Here is a 20,042-nt window from a genome sequence, read left to right as displayed (position 1 = left end):
ATCATTAAATATTAATAGTTTAATAGGTACATTGAAAATAAAAAAAAATCACTTGGAATATGAGTGTTGAGTGTTTCTAGATGATTAATATTACATAAGAATTGACCATTAGTAAATATCAGGTAAGTAAAATGAAATAATCACCATTCCTTTTTTTAGAAATATTTTTTAACATTTATTTATTTCTTGAGAGACAGAGAAACAGAGTGTGAGTGGGGGAGGGGCAGAGAGAGAGAGGGAGACACAGAATCCGATGCAGGCTCCAGGCTCTGAACTGACAGCACAGAGTCCGACATGGGTCTTGAACTCACAGACCGTGAGATCATGACCTGAGCCGAAATCAGATACTTAACCAACTGAGCCACCCAGGCACCCCGGCCATTCCTTTTTTTTTTTTTTTAAGAGAGAAAGAGAGACAGAGTATGAGTGGGGGAGGGGCAGAGAGAGAGAGATAGGGAGAATCTGAAGCAGGCTCCAGTCTCTGAGCTGTCAGCACAGAGCCCAGCACGGGGCTTGAACTCACGAACTGCAAGGTATGACCTAAGCCGAAGTCAGATGCTTAACCAACTGAGCCACCCAAGCACCCCAAATAATCGCCATTCTTAAGTTTTACTTCTGTGAAACTTCCTTCAAAAAATTCATAAACTGTAGTTAATTATTTGGACCATGTAGGCCTAGATATGTCTGTAAATATATATATGTGTACATACACACATATATAAGATGTATATCATAAAAAGACCTTCATGAAAAGTTATGTTTTTCATTTAATGTTTCAGATGTACATCACCAACACAATCAAAGCCAAAGGAACAAGACTTGCTAAGCCCGTTTTATGTTTGGGCTTAATGTGTTTGGCCTTTCTTACTGGACTCAACAGAGTAGCAGAATATCGAAATCATTGGTCTGATGTGATAGCAGGCTTTCTGGTTGGAATATCTATAGCAGTATTTCTGGTAAGTAGAACTTTATTTGGATTTCATTGCATTTTTAATGAACCTTCTATAATCATCTACGACAATACCAGTGTGAATCACTGGGTTTGTCTAAATGTGGTAGGTCAAATTATAATATGTACATTTGAAGTCATTCATTTCTTCCTCCTCCCTCATTTGTCCTGCCTAAAATCAAATTTGGAGATGAAAAATATATAAATTCTACACCTAAAGGTGAACAAAATATTTTCATATAAAATGGAATGGGGCTAAAATGCTCAGTCCTCCTTGGGTACTTTTTAAGATTGGATTGCTTGGATATTTTAAAATTTCGTCAGGCCACTTTTCATTCCGGAGTATCTAGAGCATCCCAAAGTGCCCCCAGGGTCCCAGCACAGTCTTCTCCTTGAACTGCCATGTCACAGCACTTGGTAACAGGTAAACCTTGTTTGAGAGATGAATTGGTTCCCTTCAGTAACTAGAAGTCCATGGGTGGTTTCCAAAACAGTACCATCTCAAGCCAGATTTTGTCAAGTAGTAAAGAGACTATATAGTGATTTCTAATGAAATGAGCATGCCATCTCTACTCCTATTATAAAATCTCCTTGGAATATGACTATAGGTTTTGGTTGTTGGAAAATACATTTTAGTCTGGCTTTAGAAATAACTAATCCATTATAAGTATGAGTGTATAACATTTAACCCAGAGGGAAAATGTGTAGACTATAAATCGAAACATATTTTGGCATTGACGCATTATAATAGAAAAAAAAACCCACTTTATTTCCATTTTGATTACATTTAAATTGCTTCTCGCGCTTAACTTCTCTTCTTCAGCTCCTTTCCCTAGTTTAGAACCAGTAAGCAGAAACTTGTATGAACCTTTCCAGCTAACAATTTTGTGTGCCAGGCATTTTAAGCAGTTCTTTTCTGTAGAACCTCCTGTGGTTAGAGTGGTGAGTATGACCTCATCTCTGCCCCATACTCTGTGCTACTTCTCTTCCTGATGTCACCCCCTCTGGTTCCCCAGGTACCTGGGAGACTCAGGCCCACCCCAGTCTCTCTCTCAGAGATATCCTATAGCCTCAGGAAAACTGGGGCCCAGACTTGGTCCAGAGCCTTTTCCTTGCTTTCACTCACCACAGTTTGAAACAGACTGAAACATTTAAAACAAAATAAAACCAGACCAACACCTTACATAAATCCTATGAAAAGAAATAACCAAACATCAAAATTTCAAAACACTAGTGTCACATGTAACTGCATTTCAGCCTCATGAGTCCAGAGAATCTTCACTGGCATCTTATCAATCTTCCTGCTTTATCTTCCTGTGGCTGTTGCCAACTTCCCTTTACTTCCATTGACTATATGAACACCTTGCAAGACCAAATCTAGAACCCTAGTCACTTCCTCATCTGAGAAGCATGTGATGAACGAGTTGGACTGTGGATCCCCTTGGGCTCAAAACCCGCCTACTGCACATATTCAGAGTGTTCCATAATGGCCCTTCAGACATCCCCATACACCTAGACAATGAACTTATGAAAAGGTCATGTGAAAATAATGCTTTAACTGTAGTAACTAAAAAACACTTGTTCCTTCATGCACAACCACTTCTGAGTGTGTCTACAGGTGTGAAGTCCTGTGCTAAGAACTGGGGGTGCAAGGAGGCTCAGATAAACACGATCTATTTCCTGTGGGAGTTACAGTCTGGTTCAGGGGTCAGACAGTAATAGTAATAAGTTATTCCATCAAATATTCCCTTCCTCTTTTCCTTCATAGCATAAACATTTACTGAACCCTTGTTATAATGCAGGCACTGTGCTTGGTGCTGGGGATAAGTACATGAGAAATTTAGAGCCCATGTACTTAAAGAGATCACAATTGGGTGGAACAAGATAGACACAGAGGGTTTTATAGAGGGTTAAATGTAATGACATCATTGTGTATACTCGAGAGATCTCTTTTGGGATTAGGGATAGTTAGAAAAGGGAGGTGATACATAAACTTGAAAGGTCTGTGGGGCATCTGGGTGGCTCAGTCAGTTAAGCATCCAGCTCTTGATTTCGGCTCAGGTCATGATCTTGTGGTTCGAGGGATCAAGTCCCGAGTCTTGATGCTTGGGACTTTTTCTCTAGCTCTCTCTGCCCTCCAACCCTTGCTTGCACATGTGCACACACATGCATGTTCTTTCTCTCAAAATAAAGAAATAAAACACTTTTTAAAAAAATTTTTTTAATTTTTTTTATTTTTGGGACAGAGAGAGACAGAGCATGAACGGGGGAGGGGCAGAGAGAGAGGGAGACACAGAATCGGAAACAGGCTCCAGGCTCCGAGCCATCAGCCCAGAGCCTGACACGGGGCTCGAACTCACGGACCGCGAGATCGTGACCTGGCTGAAGTCGGACGCTTAACCGACTGCGCCACCCAGTCGCCCCAGAAATAAACACTTTTTTAAAAAAGAAAGGTTTGTAGAGAGGTCTAAACGATGGCATAAGGAATGATGGGCAAAAAGCACAGTGCATAGAAGCAATATAAAATGCTTCATAAAAGAGGCATTTATGGAGCTATTAGTCAGTTGTAGGCCTGGACACAGCATGCACATGAGAGGAGGTGGCATTCTGGAGTGGCACCAATTGTCCAGTGTCAGTGACAAGAGTGGGAAATACAAAAACACCGGGTGAATGTCCTGAATGGCCTTGTAGGTTAGAATAAGCTGGGCTTTTTTATTTTTTATTTTTAATGTAGGTGATTTGAGAACCACTGTCAGAATTCAGGTAAATTAAAGCTGGTTGAATCCCAGCTTCTTTCTTTTATTCGGTTTGTGCCTTTAAGCAATTTACTGAACCTTTCTGAGCCTCAGGTTCTTCCTCTTTAGTTTTTTAATGTTTATTTATTCATTTTGAGAGAGAGAGAGAGAGTGCACCATCAGGGGAAGGGCAGAGAGAGAGGGAGAGAGAGAGAAAGAATCCCAAGAAGGCTCCGTGCTGCCAGCACAGAGCCTGACACAGGGCCTGAAATCACGAACTGTGAGATCATGACTTGAGCCGAAACCAAGGGTTGGACGCTTTACGGATTGAGCCACCCAGGCATCCCTCTTCCTCTTTAAATGAGGCCAGTGAAAGCCTCCTTAAAGCTTATGAGGATTTAAAACTTTAAATAAAATAGTGTATGTTCAATGAATGGCTACACAAATGACTGACATTAGTTCCATAAATGATAGTTTGCTTCTTTTCAGCTTCTTTTACTCTATGATACAATTTGTGCCTTGAAAATAGGTTTGCTGGAAAGTGAAACTCCAGGTGAGGATAGACGAGGTAAATTGTACAGAACCAGGGAAATAAGATGGCACAAATCGGGCCTGTGTGAGCACAGAGAAAAGGGAAGGTATCTGAGGGGTTTGTGGAGGTGGAAGGTTTGGAGCTCGATGGCACACTAGAGAGGATGGAGGCGAAGAAGAGGGAGCAATCCGTGACGATTCCTGAGCTTCTCATTTAGGCAAGCAGAACGTTTATTCTGAGCAGTGTCTACAGCTCTGGCCTGCAATGTCCTGGGGTGTCTCCAGTTTTCTTGCAGTGTGTGCAGAACTCTGAAAGCATTCCAGAATAAACGAACACTAACGTACTCCAAGCCTCTGTGTTTCAGTTAAAAGCATCCACATCCCCCAGTCACCCAGACCCAATGTCTAGCATCTGCCTTGACTCATTCTTCTCGTTCATTCCCCACGCCCGGTGATTCATCTGGTTTCAGTTTATTTCTTACAGAATACCTCCTCCACATCTTATTTCTTGGCCATTCTGACCATAACCTCTCAATTTTCAAGATCAGCACTTTTTACCCCTCCTCTGTCTCTCGGTTCCTAGCTGCCTCGCTTCAGACTCTCCTCCAAATACCTCCCATTCTGCTTCTCTCCTTATTAGAACATAATCTGTTGCTAGTAACAAGACAAAAAACAAAACAAAACAAAACAAAACATTCCTGCTGTGCTCTTCCCAGCCAAGTTTATTTTCCCTCCTTGCAGTGGAATCCTGTACTTCATATCCACTCAGTTTTCTTTGCATCACAGAAGGTTCTGTCAAGTCTATGTTTGCCTCAGCAAGAATGCCCATTCCTCTGTATCAATTTATTTTATTTTTTTAAAGTTCATTTATTATTTATTTTAAGAGAGAGAGAGAAAGTGAGTGGGGGGGGGATGGGGGGGGGGAGAGAGAGAGAGAGAGAGAGAGAGAGAGAGAGAATCCTAAGGAGGCTCCACACTGTCAGCAGAGAGCCTCATGTGGGGCTCCAACTCACAAACCATGAGATCATGCCCATGGCCAAAGTTGAACACTTAACCAACTGAGCAAACCCAGTGCCCCTCCTCTGTATATTTTGGAGAGCAAAACAGAGTTCTGGGAGTCATGTGAACCTAGGTTTGAATCCTGCTTTTGCCACCTGCTATGTGTGTGACCTTGAACAGGTCACACTTTAGCCCCTCATTTTTTCTAACATAGTGGGGTCTCCCTGAACTGTATTTAAAATGTCTTTCCCTCCCCAAGGAATCCCTTCCTCATTCCCTATTCACTTTTCTCCACAGCATGTTCCAACTTTTATATACCGTATACAATATTTTTGTTTTTGTGGGTTTTTTGCTGTCAAGCTTACTAGAATGTAAGCTGTGCATGCAGAAGGCATTTATTTATTTTCTTCTCTGTGTATTTCCAGTAGCCAGTACAGGGTCTGGTATATAGGGATTTCTCAGGAAATATTTGATGGATGAATAAATGAATGGGGAACTGTTTTATTATCTCCCACATCTCTTTTGAGGGTTAAGTGAAATCCCATATGTCAGAAGTGCGGTGAAGCGTGTGGTGCAGAGAAGAAGATGCTGGTTATCATAGCTCTCACCTTTTTTTTCTTTAAATGTTTGATTTATTTTTTAGAGAGAGAGAGAGAGAGCTTGAGCAGGAGAGGGGCAGAGAGAGAGGGAAGCAGAGGATCCGAAGTGGGCTCTGTGCTGACATCAGGGAGCCCAATGTGGTAGAACTGTGGGATCATGAGCTGTGAAATCATGACCTGGGCTGAAGTCCTATGCTCAACCAACTGAGACACCCAGGTGCCTTGGTCCTCACCTTTGATGACTATTCAAATCCTTTTTGCACTTGAGATTTTTCTTAAACAAGGGCCAACTTGCCCAGAAAGTGTCCCTGACTACCCAGTTCTCCCATTTTTCCTGAATTTCCACTGTACTCAAAATCTGGCCTGTTACATCCTAACAAGGAATTATAATCTGTCCTGCTTATCACTCTCTTCCCGTGTGCATTATCTTTAAAGTTAAAGAATAGAATCCCTATGCTTAAGAAAATACAAAACAAATACTAGCTGAACAAAAGTTGTAGATTGGTTAATATTATTTTATACAAATGTATGCTTCAGAGTGCTTTCAAAAATGAGGGACTGCATCAAGTCATGTAGTTCAAGTTACTGAGCCATAGAACTATGTGTAATGTAGCGAGTTATTTGAGTAGTCTTTATTATATTAATTCAATTATTCCTCACAACAGCACATTGAGATGTGAGTATTGTTGTCCCCATTTTTCAGGTAGAAGAAGAAGTCTAGTTTTATTGAGTTGCTTGCCCAGGCTCACAGAGTGACTAAATCAGAGAGCCCAGGATTAAGGCTCAGCCCTATTTGACCCTCAGAGACCATGCACTTCACCCCATGCAATAAATGTTTTACTTGCCACAAGGGAAGAGGGAAAATGACCACAAATGGATCAGATTAATTTATTATCACTACTGGAAAAAGAAAACAAAACTATATGTGTAGTGGTGACTTACTAGTGTCATTTTTGTAGGACAGGGTAGAATTATAGAAGCCACTGATGTAAATATAAAATGCTTCAGAGGAATGTCACTTTAAATTATATAGGAATATCAGAAAATGTGAGAATTTTCGGCCTAGACACTTGCTCATTCATTAGTCTATTCATTCACTGTGGCACTGGGAATACAATGGTGAGCAAAAAAAAGAGAGACAGCATCTCTGCTTTCATAGAGCTTACCACCTTAGAAGAGATCCATGTCAACCAAGGTGTTATATGCTAACAGCTGTATAATTTCATTAGGAATAGGTGCTTTGATGAAAAGCATCAGAGATTGATGTGATCAAACAAACAAAAACAACCTGGGGTCAGAGAAAACTAGTGAAGAAGTGATACTGAGATGAGATACCACAGATGAGTAGGATATGGTGCCTAAAGAGTGTGGAGATGAGTATTCCAACCAAAATGCAGTGAAAAGGAACAGAAGGTGTTTGGGAAGTGCAACAAAGGAAGGCTGCAAAGGTGGGCAGGGTTTATTTACACTCTAAGAGAAATGGGGAGCCAGCCACAATGGTTTTAAGGAGGGTGACATGATCCAATTTGCATTTTGGAAAGAGCATTCTTATGCCATTCTAAAAATGGATTGGAGGGAGCCAAGATTGGATTTAGGGAGACTTTAGAAAGCTATGCTGGAATCCAGGAAAGTGGTGGTGATTGCTTAGTCTTTGGAGTTGGTGATGGAGGTAGAACAAAGCAGATACAAGAAATCAGAATTTTTAGGAAGAAAAATTGAGCAAATTGAGTAAAGGGTTGTGTGTAGGACCTGTAAAGGGTAAATCTAAGTTTTCAGCCTTGTGCAGTTAAGGAAGTGGACATGTGGGGGTGGTTTTCCTGAAAAGATCCAGAAAAAATCAAGCTTTAGGGTAGGGTAAGAATATGGGCAGATCTTGGGGCACCCGGGTGGTTCAGTCAGTTAAGTGTCTGACTCTCGATTTCAGCTCAGGTTGTGATCTCGCGGTTTTGTGAGTTCAAGCCCCACATCAGGCTCAGTGCGGGCAGTGCAGAGCCTGCTTGGGATTCTCTCTCCCTCTCTCTCCGCCCCCTCTCCACTCACACTGTTTCTGTCTCTTGAAAGAAAGAAAGAAAGAAAGAAAGAAAGAAAGAAAGAAAGAAAGAAAGAAAGAAAGAAAGAAAGGCAGATCTTGGGTTTCATTTTGAACATTTGCTGAATGTTTCATACCTTTGACAACCAAAAGAATGGACTAACTTGCTAAGATATTGCAGTCTTTTCACTTACAATTTAAGAAAACTCAGACCCAGAGACTGTCCAAGAAGATATAGACTTGGGATTAAAAATCAAATTTCTTTTACCTATGAGCTTTTACCTATGAGTATTTTTCTAATAGGAAATCAGTTCCATACTTGTGAATGTTAGCAAGCAAGACTTGTTAAATATTTGAATATGATTCCAAGGAAGATTTGGCAATTTCCTGCCTTATAATTTAAATAATAACAGTAATGAAGAATAATCATTATGCTAATAGATACTATTTAATGAATATCTACTATGTGTTTAAATAGTTCGCATATGAATTCTCAGCTGCTTCGGTGGTGTTGTCCTAACCCTCAATTAAGGCAAAGAGATAACTGATAAAACCTTTCAAAGAGTTTACCAAACCTAAATCACAGAAAAAGCAGTGACACTCATTTCAGAAGCCCATACTAACTCTAGATCAACTTTTCTTCATCTCATGACTTCCGTATATCTTCCATATATCCATATATCTAAAATATAGTTATTTCAACAAATTTCACTTCACAAGAATTTGTATCAGTTTTTTTTTTCATCTGCCCAATTTTTCATTAATTTAGAACATTAATGAAAAGGGAAATGTGTGTATATATTTCATGAAGTTAGTGTGAAACTGCTTGCTTGTTATGTTGTTATTGGTGAAACTTCTTGATTATATCCTTTGTACTCTAGGCAGTGGTCAATTGGCAAACTACAGCCCTTAGGTAAAACTTGGCCTGCTATCTATTTTTTTTTTTAAGTTATAGTGGAACATTGACATGCCTGCTAGATTATGAATTGCCAATGGCTGTTTTCACACCAAAACAGTAGAGTGGAGAAGTTGCTGCAGAGATCATGCCAACAAAGCCAAAAATGTGTACTATGTAGAAAAAGAAAAGAAAAGAGAAGGGGAGGAGAGCAGAGGGGAGTGGGGGGAAGGGGAAGGGGAAAGGCCCCTGGGTTGCCTCAGTCAGTTGAGCTTCCTGCTTCAGCTCAGGTCATGATCTCACAGCTCAGCTCCTGGGTTCCATCCCCATGTCGGGCTCTTTGCTGACAGCTCAGAACCTGGAACCTGCTTCAGATTCTTTGCCTTCCTCTCTCTCTGTCCCTCCTCTGCTCAGGCTCTGTCTCTCTTAAAAGTAAATAAACATTAAAAAAAAACATGTACTGTGTGTCCCTTGCAGCCCAAATTTTCTGACCCTTCCTCTAGAACAATCACTATTACTTTTTTGTAGGGTCATCATTTGATACTGGGTTTATCAAGTACCTATCTCCAAGCCTGTGCCATTCCTTACTTTAAAGATCTTGATGGCATGATAAAGTTGATATATCAAATTATCAGGCTTTGATCTGTGTTTCTGATGTGTAATTATCCATGGAAATGGAAGGATAATAAATATACCACAACTAAGGAAATATTTTTTTGTAAGATAAAGTCTCATAGTATGTTGTTATTATTTTGTAGATTTGTAAATTTTATTTAAAACCTGGAGAATAACCAAGGTCGAATTGGCCTTTGAAATTATTCAGTAATGAGCCCTACTAAGGAAAAGGCTTTCCAATGGAGCATTTGTGCAAATATACAATGTAAATATGTAATTATATAGTAAGCATTTATTTATTTTTTTTATATGAAATTTATTGACAAATTGGTTTCCATACAACACCCAGTGCTCATCCCAAAAGGTGCCCTCCTCAATACCCATCACCTACCCTCTCCTCCCTCCCACCCCCCATCAACCCTCAGTTTGTTCTCAGTTTTTAACAGTCTCTTATGCTTTGGCTCTCTCGCACTCTAACCTCTTTTTTTTTTTTTTCCTTCCCCTCCCCCATGGGTTCCTGTTAAGTTTCTCAGGATCCACATAAGAGTGAAACCATATGGTATCTAGTAAGCATTTATTTTTAAAAAAAATTAATATTAGGGGGTGCCTGGGTGTCTCAGTTGGTTAAGCATTTGACTCTTGATTTCAGCTCAGGTTTTGATCTCACAGTTCTTGGCTGATAGCACAGAGCCTGCTTGGGAGTCTCTCTCTCTCCCTTTCTCTCTGCTCCTCCCCTGCTTGTGTTCGCTCTCTCTAAAAATAAATAAATATTTAAAAAAAAATGAATGTTAGGTGATAACTGCAAGTAAATTCTGTATTTTATTTTGATAATAGACTATAAAACCCAGAAAAAAAAGGCTGAAGAATATCTTACCCACTACGTAATATAAGCAAATAATAGCAAGAAACTTTCCTTTGTTGTTTTATTCACTATTTCTTAAAGTATGATTCATCTGCATCAGAAGATTTTAGAATATATTTCAAAAAGTGGCAACTCCTAGGCCCCCTTCTTCATCTACAAAATTGGAATCTTTAGAGGAAGGCTTAGGAATGTGCATTTTTAACAGTGCTGGGACTTTATTTTTATGTACACTGGAGTATGAGAACCTCTGATTTAGTTCAAATGCTGTCACCTGTCTGGTATAATCAGTTGAAACAAGGGTCAATTTCCTTTATGTAAAAGGTCTTCTATTTCACTGGTAGCCCCGGTAAGCTATTGTTAAAATGCCAAGTATACATGGGATACAATAATAGACAATAAACTAGGTTAATTAAAGGGATGCTACTAAATTAGAAAGTGCCAATTGTAAAAGGTTTATTATGAATGTAATGATCTTGAAGCATTGGAAATAATTAGCATTTAAATTAAGTTGTAGGTTAGCCACATTAGGAAAGGTTAGCTTGCTATGAATTTTTATAAGGCTATGATGTTATTTATGGATTGATTTGAGCATTGACTATAACCTAATTTAATGAAAATTTTGGAATAATAAAATTGTCATTATTAACTGAGCTGCACATTAATTTTGAAATTTTCTTGAACACATTTTCACTGGAATAACTATTAAAATTTACACAAGATAAATATGGATGTAAAGTTATATATGTAATATTTAAGTAATTTTAATATTTTAATACCATGATTAGATATATTAAGCTACTCAAAAGGGTCATAGTCACCAGGAGTGTGGCTTTGTTTCAACTATATTTTTTTCCTGAAATTTTAGGTTGTGTGTGTGGTAAATAACTTCAAAGGAAGACAACCAGAAAATGAACATCTCCACATGGATAACCTGGCACAGATGCCAATGATCAGCATTCCTCGCGTAGAAAGTCCTTTGGAAAAGGTAACATCTGTACAGGTGATTCATAATTTAAATTCTCAAATGTGATTGTTATCTAGAGCAAATGAATAATCATTCCTGCGAGTTCCTGCACAGTCATTTTTGATTTACTGAAACAAATTTAGAGTCTAATGTGGTATTTAGCAAGAGTTTAGTCACTGAAGACATCATCTTAGAAGAATGCATATCACATTGAAAATATTTCTTTGAATACCACATGCTAAGAGCTGAGTATACATGGAATATGTTCTGTACTTTGCCATAACTTTGAGATAAGGAACATTGTGCAATGGTCTCATACAGGGGGAAATTACAAGATATTTTTATTTGAGAATACATGCATTTTTTAATATATTTCATTCTTTCCAGGCTCTATTTATGTGAGAAACTGCTTAGTATAATGCCTAGGACATAACAGTGCTCAATGAATTTTGTTGAATATCATTATAGAAAGGTCTGGTCTCATTATAGAAAGGTCTAATGACAGGAAAACACCGATCAGGCCCTTCCTAATCAGGGAGGTACTGAAGGAAAGGTTGGGAAGGATGGAGCCAGACCAGGCTGCTCTTTGAATGGCAAGTCAAGGCTTCATTAGACATGACAATGAACACAGAAGCCAAATAGTTAACAAAAATTTTTCTTGAGACTTTTTCTTGAGACTAATCTTGTGAACTAGAGAGGGTAATATTTCTTAAATGAGGATGCAGTTATGTACATTGGTAACTGGTTAAAAGATTGCTCCGAGGGTTAGTAAAAGTAACCTCATCCCTGTCCATCTCCACATTTTGATCAATACATTAGATGAAGAGATCAATTACATGCTAATCAGGAGCTTAGATGGTGTCAATCAGCGAGGGATAATTAATACATCAGTTGAAAGAATAAAAGAGAGACTAGATGCAATTAACAACTAGAAATAAAGCACATGTTTTGTATTTGGATTTAAAAAGAAGTTCATGTAGGGTAGGGTACATCTAGGTTAGCTGCACAAACAAAAACAGGCTCAGAGGGTATTGTAGGTTACCATTCAGCATGTGTCAACCGCATGTTATCGCTGCCAAGTTATATGATCTTACGTTCCATTTAGGGAAAATAATATCCTGAATGAGAGCATTAATAGTTTGCTGTGCTCAGACTAACTTGGAATACTGAATACTGCCCTTGGTGACATAGTTTTAAGGTGGGCATCATAAAATAGAGTAGTCGGTACTCAAATATTTGTTAAATGAGCAAATGAATGTGCCCAAGATGGTGGTGCGTGGACTCAAAGTCATGGATTATGAAAGCCTGTGGAAGGAGTAGAACATGATTAGACAAAAAGAGAACTCATGGAAGACGCAGTAACTTTCCATATATATCTGAAGGACTACTGTATGGCAGAGGGATGTGATTTGTTCTGCTGGGGCCTCAGAGGTCACAATTAGGTTGAAAGAAAGTGTAAGAAGACAAATAATGTCAAGAAAGAAAGAAAAACTTCCTAAAAATGGAATGGCTTCCTTAAGAGCAACGAAATTTCCTTTTATTATAAGGATCCAAGAACAGTTAAATAATCACTTGTCCATCGTACTATGGAGGGAATTCAAGCATCACAGTGAGGATAGAGGTTCTGGATCATCATCATCATCATCATCATAATAATAATAATTACCGTTTAATTATCATTCATTATGTGTCAGGTACTATGCAGATTGCTTATGTAAATTCAACAAATATACTCCTATGCTCTGCAAATACAACTTCATTCCTTACCACAATTTTATTTTTTTATTTTTTTGATAAAGTTTTTTTTTTAATATATGAAATTTATTGTCAAACCTTACAACAATTTTAAAGCTGGGTGTCATTATAGTGGCAAATGCTAATAGTCCAAAGAAGACCTCCTCCCCTTCTTTCTTTTAGTAACTGAATTCCCCAATCCAATTTTAGCTACATCCACCACTGCCCAGCCATAGTCTGTATTTCCCAGCTACCATTGCAGTCAGACGTGACCGTGCAGCTAAGTTTAGAATAGTGGGATGTAAGCAGAAGTGGTAAGCACAGCCTCTGGCTCGTCGCTTGAAGATTCTTGTCTCTGGCTCTTCTCCCTCTTCTCATCAAGTGGAAAACGTAGTGACTGGAAGTAATCTTTAACTTTTTTAAATGACCAATCCATTTTGACAGTGTAGGTTCCTGGCTGAGCTCGTGAAACAGTCCACATACACCCTCTAGATGGTTCTGAAAAAGAAATAAACTTCTTTCCTTTCTGAACCATTGGATTGCTTTCATCTCTTTTGCACAGTGGCTTATCTGATGCCATATGACAATAAATGTCTCCATTGTAGAGTTAGGGAAACTGAACTCCCAACTAGTTAAGCAGTTTGTAAAAGTCCACATCACTGATGAGCAACAAAACTATACAGTGTGACATTTCAAGATACATGTATTGTACAAAATTAGATCTTTTTTAGCTCAAGAAATAAAGATAGAAAGCAGCAGAATTTAGGAAGAAATATTAGACATATTTGGAAGACAATGGTCTGGGTAACAATTAGTGTTCATTTTATATACCTCAGAAGTTAACTTGAACATTAATTACTATCTTCTGTTTAACATATTTATTTGTATAAGGATTCTTTGGTAGCCTCCTAGCATTGCCAAATATTCTGATACACCATTACATCCTTCTATATATACAGTGTATATTATATACATATGTATATATATAATTCCTGTTGTTGAATTTATGCAAATTGATTTTCATTTATAGTGATTTTTAAAATATGAAAGCAAAAATATTCTACTAGAATCTATGGATTTCATGATATCTGTGTTTATTAACTTACTTCTTTCATTCAGTTGTTTGTTTGTTTGTTTATGACAAACTCATGTGCTCTGTTTTTACCTTGGTAGTTAGGGAACAAAGATGATTTGAATCTGATTCGGTTCTCCCCTTTGCCCACCGAAGTGCACTGTCACATGCCTTGCTGAGCTCCGACTCTGCTCCCCACTCTATTCCCCCTGTTTGCAGGCAGAATGCTGTGTGCACAGGGCAGGGTCTACTCCTGCGTCACACAGATCACACACAGGAAGATCATGAATCAAGGTGCTGGGGACACATCTCAGGCTTCCCTGTGGAGCTCTGCTGCTAAGAGGACATGTATTTGTGCTCATCAGCTGGAAAGGGAGGAAGGCCATCACTTAAGGAAGCCCACAATGTTTCTCTTTCTTTTATGATAAGGAGTACTTGGAGTAAATATATTGCTTTTCATCATAGCTCACGATGGGAAACAAGTGAATGCAAAATTCTTCCCGATAGTTTGATCTTAGGAATTGATAGTTGGAGGGTGGCATTAGGTTCTTAAAGCTGGCCCTCTGAGGAGAGAAAGGGAGTCCAGTATTAAAGTTCCAATTGCAGGCACGCCAGTCGTTTAAGCACTGTTACGCCAAGCTGTCATTTTCTGCTTGTCATTTTGTGCGGGGAAGGCAAAGGGTTTCTTTCCTTTAGAAGTTGTGTACTTATATAACCTCTTATGTTCAAAGTACATGTTTGATAAACTGTAAGCTACAGAGTAATTACAGCATGCCAGCATTCTTTATTTTTATGCCAGCGATTTATCCCTTAATTATAGGGAGTTTGTCATATAGTTAATTACCACAGTTTATGAGAAAAGTCATGATTTTTCTGAAAGCTAAGTAAATCTGAACATTCATTACATTTGGTTTTATGAAAAGAATTAATCATCTATGGAAGCTGGCCCATCATATCTCATAGTCCAGTAGATTTTTAAGTTGCCAATAACTTCATTACTGCTGTTTATAATAGCAAATCATAAAAGTCTAACTGTGTATCAGCCGTGAATGATTAAATCAATGTTGGTACATCCTACAATGGAATCTGGTGCATTATAATGCGGTGTTTCAGCTCACAGGTTCTGGAGGTAGACTAGCTGGGAATTTGGGACAATTTTGACCTTGGGCAGCTTATTCAAATACTCTGTGATTCAGTGTTCTCATTCCTCACATGGTCATTGTGAGAGTTGAGCAAGCTTATAGTAAAGCACTGAGAACAGTGTCTGGAACCTGTAAAGCCCTTAACCATTGCCAGTGATAATTATTATTACCATTTAGCAGTTGAAATGGATAAGGTAAATCAAGATGTGGAAAGTTTTCTGATACATATTGTAAAGTTTATTTTTTAAGTTGATACATATAAAATGCGTGTCATAAAATGTGTGTGTGTGTATAATGAAGCCAGTTATGCAAATTACCACACAAGATAATTTCTTTCTAGTAGGATCATTTATTTCTAGAAAAGAGCACATAGATGAGAGAGAGAGAGAAAAAGAGAGAGACTAGTTACCAACCTGAGAGCAATGCTTAAACCTAAGGAGGCAACTGAGAGAGTGGATCTGATTTCTTCTCTTTCTTTCTTTGCCTTCCTTCCTGCCTCCCTCCCTCCTTCCCTTTCTCCCTTCCTTCCTTTCCTTTTTCATTTGTTTTCTCTCTTTTTCTTTCTGTAATGTATAATTGTGTAACAAAAGCAATTACAACTTTTAAAAATTATCCAGTTTTCTTAAGCTGCTCTAAGGAGGCTCTGGTCATGCTTCCTCAGATTGACTACCACTGTGTTCAGATTTACCAAAGTCCCTTGGAAAGATTCCCTCAGAGCAATTTAAATCCTATGCTCCTTCCTCATGACTCACATGATCCTTTTTAAAGTGTTTGGTTTATTTTTATCTGCTGAATTGGGCATGGAGGCCTTGGTTGTGGCTCAGATGCCTTTGTGCCCTCATGCCCAGGGTCCCGCTTCCTTTGGCACACCTGCAGCCAGCGGTCCCCATTTCAGATACTGCATGTCCTGAGAAACCGCACACAAGCCCTGTGCATATGCCTTTTATTTATGGGATCCACAAATTCACACCCCACCAAGGCCCCAGAAAACCAACTTTGTCATAGGTTGCACCACACTTTCCTTTCAGACTCATCCTTTTCTGGCTCCTTCCTTTGAGGGCCCATTCATCTCAAACAAAAGCCTCAGTGGTGCTGGCTTCAGGATGTCTCCAAATACATGAAGATGTTCTTAATTACTCTTGGGAGTCCAAGAACCAAAAGTCTGACTCTCCTTCTAGGAAGTGGAGATGGAAACATTTACATATTAATTATCTTTAGTTCCTTATTTTAGCAAGAACAAAGAATTAACATCTTAATAGCTGTGTTACTAGGAAAAACTAGATAGAGTAAAATTTTAGTCATTTCTACTAAATATCATATAAATCGATCCAGTTTGAAGGATGTCACCAAAGGGCAATTAAAATGTTTCTTTGTCAATAAAGAAGCTCAATATTGCAGAATTGGCTAAAATCCTATAGAATCCCAGTAATACCCCAAAATGTCAAAGAGTAAAGATGAGAGATAAGAGCAATCTCTGAGAGAAGGAGGAGTGTATTCTATTTAAAGCATAATTCAGCACCTTGAACCAACACCATTTTGAGACTGGATGAGCAAATAGGCAAATACACAACAAAAGAAAGTCTTCAGGCAAGAAGCTTTCCCTCTGGTCAAGCTTCTCATTAATATTGGTTCATGGCAAATGAAGGAGTACTTTTCCTCAACTGAACGGGTGCTATAGCTAGGGGGGAGAGTTGTCTTTATTTAAAAAAAAACCAAAAAGCTAGCTCCAATACTTCACCATCTACTTAGAGTAGAGGTTAGGCTGAAGTGACTAGCAATAGTTGCGATGGTCCAACAACCATGAGAATGAAACTGTATAGGAATAAAGTGATAATCCTATAGTCTCAACTTTTTCTACCATTTCACTCATCAAATCACCAAAATTCTATTATAAAACTACACCCTCCATCTTTTCAGCTCAAGATCTAAGGTAAGGATTCCTTGACTATTTGTGGAACAATCTGGGGATAGCTAAATCTATTGTTCTTCCAGTGTAAATAATCAGGACAATTACTTAAATCCTTTATATGATATCATGACATAGATGAGAAAGATAGACACATTTTACGAGTTAGAATATGTTTTTGAAAAAAATTAACTACAAAAAATTTAACTAAATTCATTATTAATAGTATTTTCTTCCAATGTCAAGGAAATTAAAGAAAATATGTGAAATGAGAGATGAAAGGTAGGTGACACAATGGCGCAATTAGGAAACTAATGTAAGAAAACAAATAACATTATGACAGAATGGAAACCAATAGTAGAAACCATAAAGAACAAAATCCACACTGGAGAAAGACTTATCAGTATATTAAGGACAGGTTTCAGCATATGTAGTAAAAGAACAAGAATATAAAATTGACCAGAGAAAAGATAACAGATACAGAAGACATGCCACAGAAATCTAACATGAATCATTGTAGTTCCAGAAGAAAAGGACAAATAGAAGTATAGCAATATTCAGAGATATATATCAAGGAGACTTTTCCTTCAAATAAATACCTTCAGTCTAGAAGAGTTAACTAGATACAAGGTAAAATTAAAATATATACTAAAACCTAGATTGTATTTCTCAGTGAAATTTTTGTATTTCATTACTGAAGAAAGAGTCCTATAAATTATGTGGGATATGTTATTATTATTCCCAATTATTAACTACCCCCTTCCTTAGGCAGAGTATCCTTCCTGCTCCAATTATCTAGGATTTGGTCAATAACATCTGAATGAACCTGATTTATACCCCATTAGTCACAAGCCTGCAGAGACATCAAGAGTTTTGTCAACTTTGTTGCTTCTGGGCCTCTTTCCAGGAAAAGTTCATTTTCCTGATAGGGGCTGTTCCTTTAGCCTGGATCCTAAAACGGGAAGACAAGGGAAGCAGAAGGGTACCCAGCCAGCAACCTGGAGCAGATCTATAGAACCTGCCCACCAACATGTGGTATGAGGGAGAAATACATATTTGTTGTTGAAGCCACTGAGCTCTTGAGGTTTTAATATAGTATACCGAGTGAAAACTAACACACACACACCAAGGCAGAAAAAGTTGGTTACCTACCAAAGTCTGACAGCACACTGGGCTCAGACTTCTCTCTCTATAATAGTAGATGCCAGAATAGAAAGGAGTAGGAGTAGTGTTTTCGGAGTTTTCAAAGAAAAAGTTTGTGATGTCAGAATTCTGTTCCCACCCAGGGGCGCCTGGGTGGCTCAGTCAGTTAAGCATCCAACTTTGGCTCGAGTCATGATCTCATAGTTCGTGGGTTCGAGCCCCATGTCAGGCTCTGTGTTTACAGCTCAGAGCCTGGAACCTGCTTCGGATTCTGTGTCTCCCTCTCTCTCTGCCCCTTCCTCCATCATGCTCTGCCCCTGTCTCAAAAATAAGTAAAACATAAGAAAAATTTTAAAAAAATTCTATTCCCACCCAAAAGGTCATTTAAGTATTTAAGACAACCATAAAATATCAGATATGTAAGAATTCAGAAATTATATTACTCATGAAAAGTTACCAGAAGGTTTTTTACCAGTTAACTGAGCAGCACACCAATATCTAGAGCTCTGAAGTTGGAAAAGTCATTATAGGAGTGAATGGGCAAAAAGAATGGAAACCATTTACATAATTAATTAGAATTGACTATGGTAAATATAGTAACATAGAGAAAATTATAATTTTTAAACAGAAAATATATTTAAAAAGAAAATAATATAACAATGACAAGATGAGATAGAAATCCTAGATGTCAACAAAAGTAAAATTATGATAATTTCCAGCTTTTATGAAGGAGGGACTCAGCATCAATCTTTTGTTCTTGACATTGCTACCTAGAAATAAAGATTCAAGCATTTTTAAAAGTAAAAGTTATCAAAAGTAATGAAAAACACCCTATAAAATGCCAGTAACAAAGTGTAAAATATCAGCAACATATGTGTTAAAAGGTTAATGTCTGTAATATATGAAACATCCTAATTGAAAAATGGGCAAAGTTTATAAATATGCAATTATTAGAGATCAAATACAAATGGGAAATAAATATATGGAAAAGTATTCTCGTCACCTTTTTCTCCTTTTTTCCCCTTTTTCTTCTTTTATTGAGGTATAATAGACCTATAACATTATATTAGATTCAGGTGTACAACATAATGATTTGATATTTGTGTATATCCCAAAATGATTACCACAATGAGTTAACATCTGTCACCATAGAGTTACTAATATTTTTTCTTATGATGAAGACATTATTTATAGTCACAATGCTGCACATTGTTCCCATGACTTATAACTTATAACTAGAAGTTTGTAGCTTTTGACTCCCTTCACCCATTTTGCCCATGCACCACCCCTTGCCTCTGGTAATTACTGACCTGTTCTCTGTATCTATGAGTTTTGTTTTTGTTTTGTTTTTTTTTAGACTCCATGTATAAGAGAGATCATATGGTATTTGTCTTTTTCTGTAAACTTATTACTTAACAGTGTGCCCTCAAGGTCCAGCCATATTGTTGAAAATGGCAAGCTTTCTTCTTTACGTTTAAATAATAGTCTGTTGTGTATAAACTTACCACATCTTCTTTATCCATTCACCTATCAATGATTACTTTGTAAATAATGCTGCAGTGAATATGGGAGTGCATATATATTTTCAAGTTAGTGTTTTCATTTCCTTCAGATAAATACCCAGAAGTGGAGTTGCTGGATCATACCATAGTTCAATTTTTAACTTTTTGAGGAAACATCATAGAATTTACATTCCCGTAAGCAGTGCACAAGAGTTCTCTTTTCTTAACATCCTTGCCACCACTTGTTATTTCTTGTCTTTTTGATAATAGCCATTCTAACATGTGTCAGGTGATAGTTTCTTATGGTTAATTAGATTTTCCCAATTAGTGATGTCGAGCATCTTTTCATGCACCCGTTGGCTATC

General features: G+C 37.9%; 1 protein-coding gene across 2 annotated transcripts in view; it reads left to right on the top strand.

The window, feature by feature from the left end:
* PLPPR5 (phospholipid phosphatase related 5) overlaps nt 1-20,042 on the top strand; it is a 127,398-nt gene that overhangs the window by 86,021 nt on the left and 21,335 nt on the right. The window contains exons 4-5 of one of the 2 annotated variants that reach the window (XM_043575648.1): nt 780-956; nt 11,080-11,214. In XM_043575648.1, coding sequence (XP_043431583.1) covers nt 780-956; nt 11,080-11,214 — 312 coding nt within the window. The remainder of the gene's footprint in view (nt 1-779; nt 957-11,079; nt 11,215-20,042) is intronic. The other variant, XM_043575649.1, reaches the window with a different exon arrangement.

This window comes from Prionailurus bengalensis, chromosome C1, assembly GCF_016509475.1.
Source record: "Prionailurus bengalensis isolate Pbe53 chromosome C1, Fcat_Pben_1.1_paternal_pri, whole genome shotgun sequence".
Taxonomy (NCBI): domain Eukaryota; kingdom Metazoa; phylum Chordata; class Mammalia; order Carnivora; family Felidae; genus Prionailurus; species Prionailurus bengalensis.
Note: the sequence above shows the minus strand (reverse complement) of the source record. Positions and strands in the feature narration are given on the sequence as shown.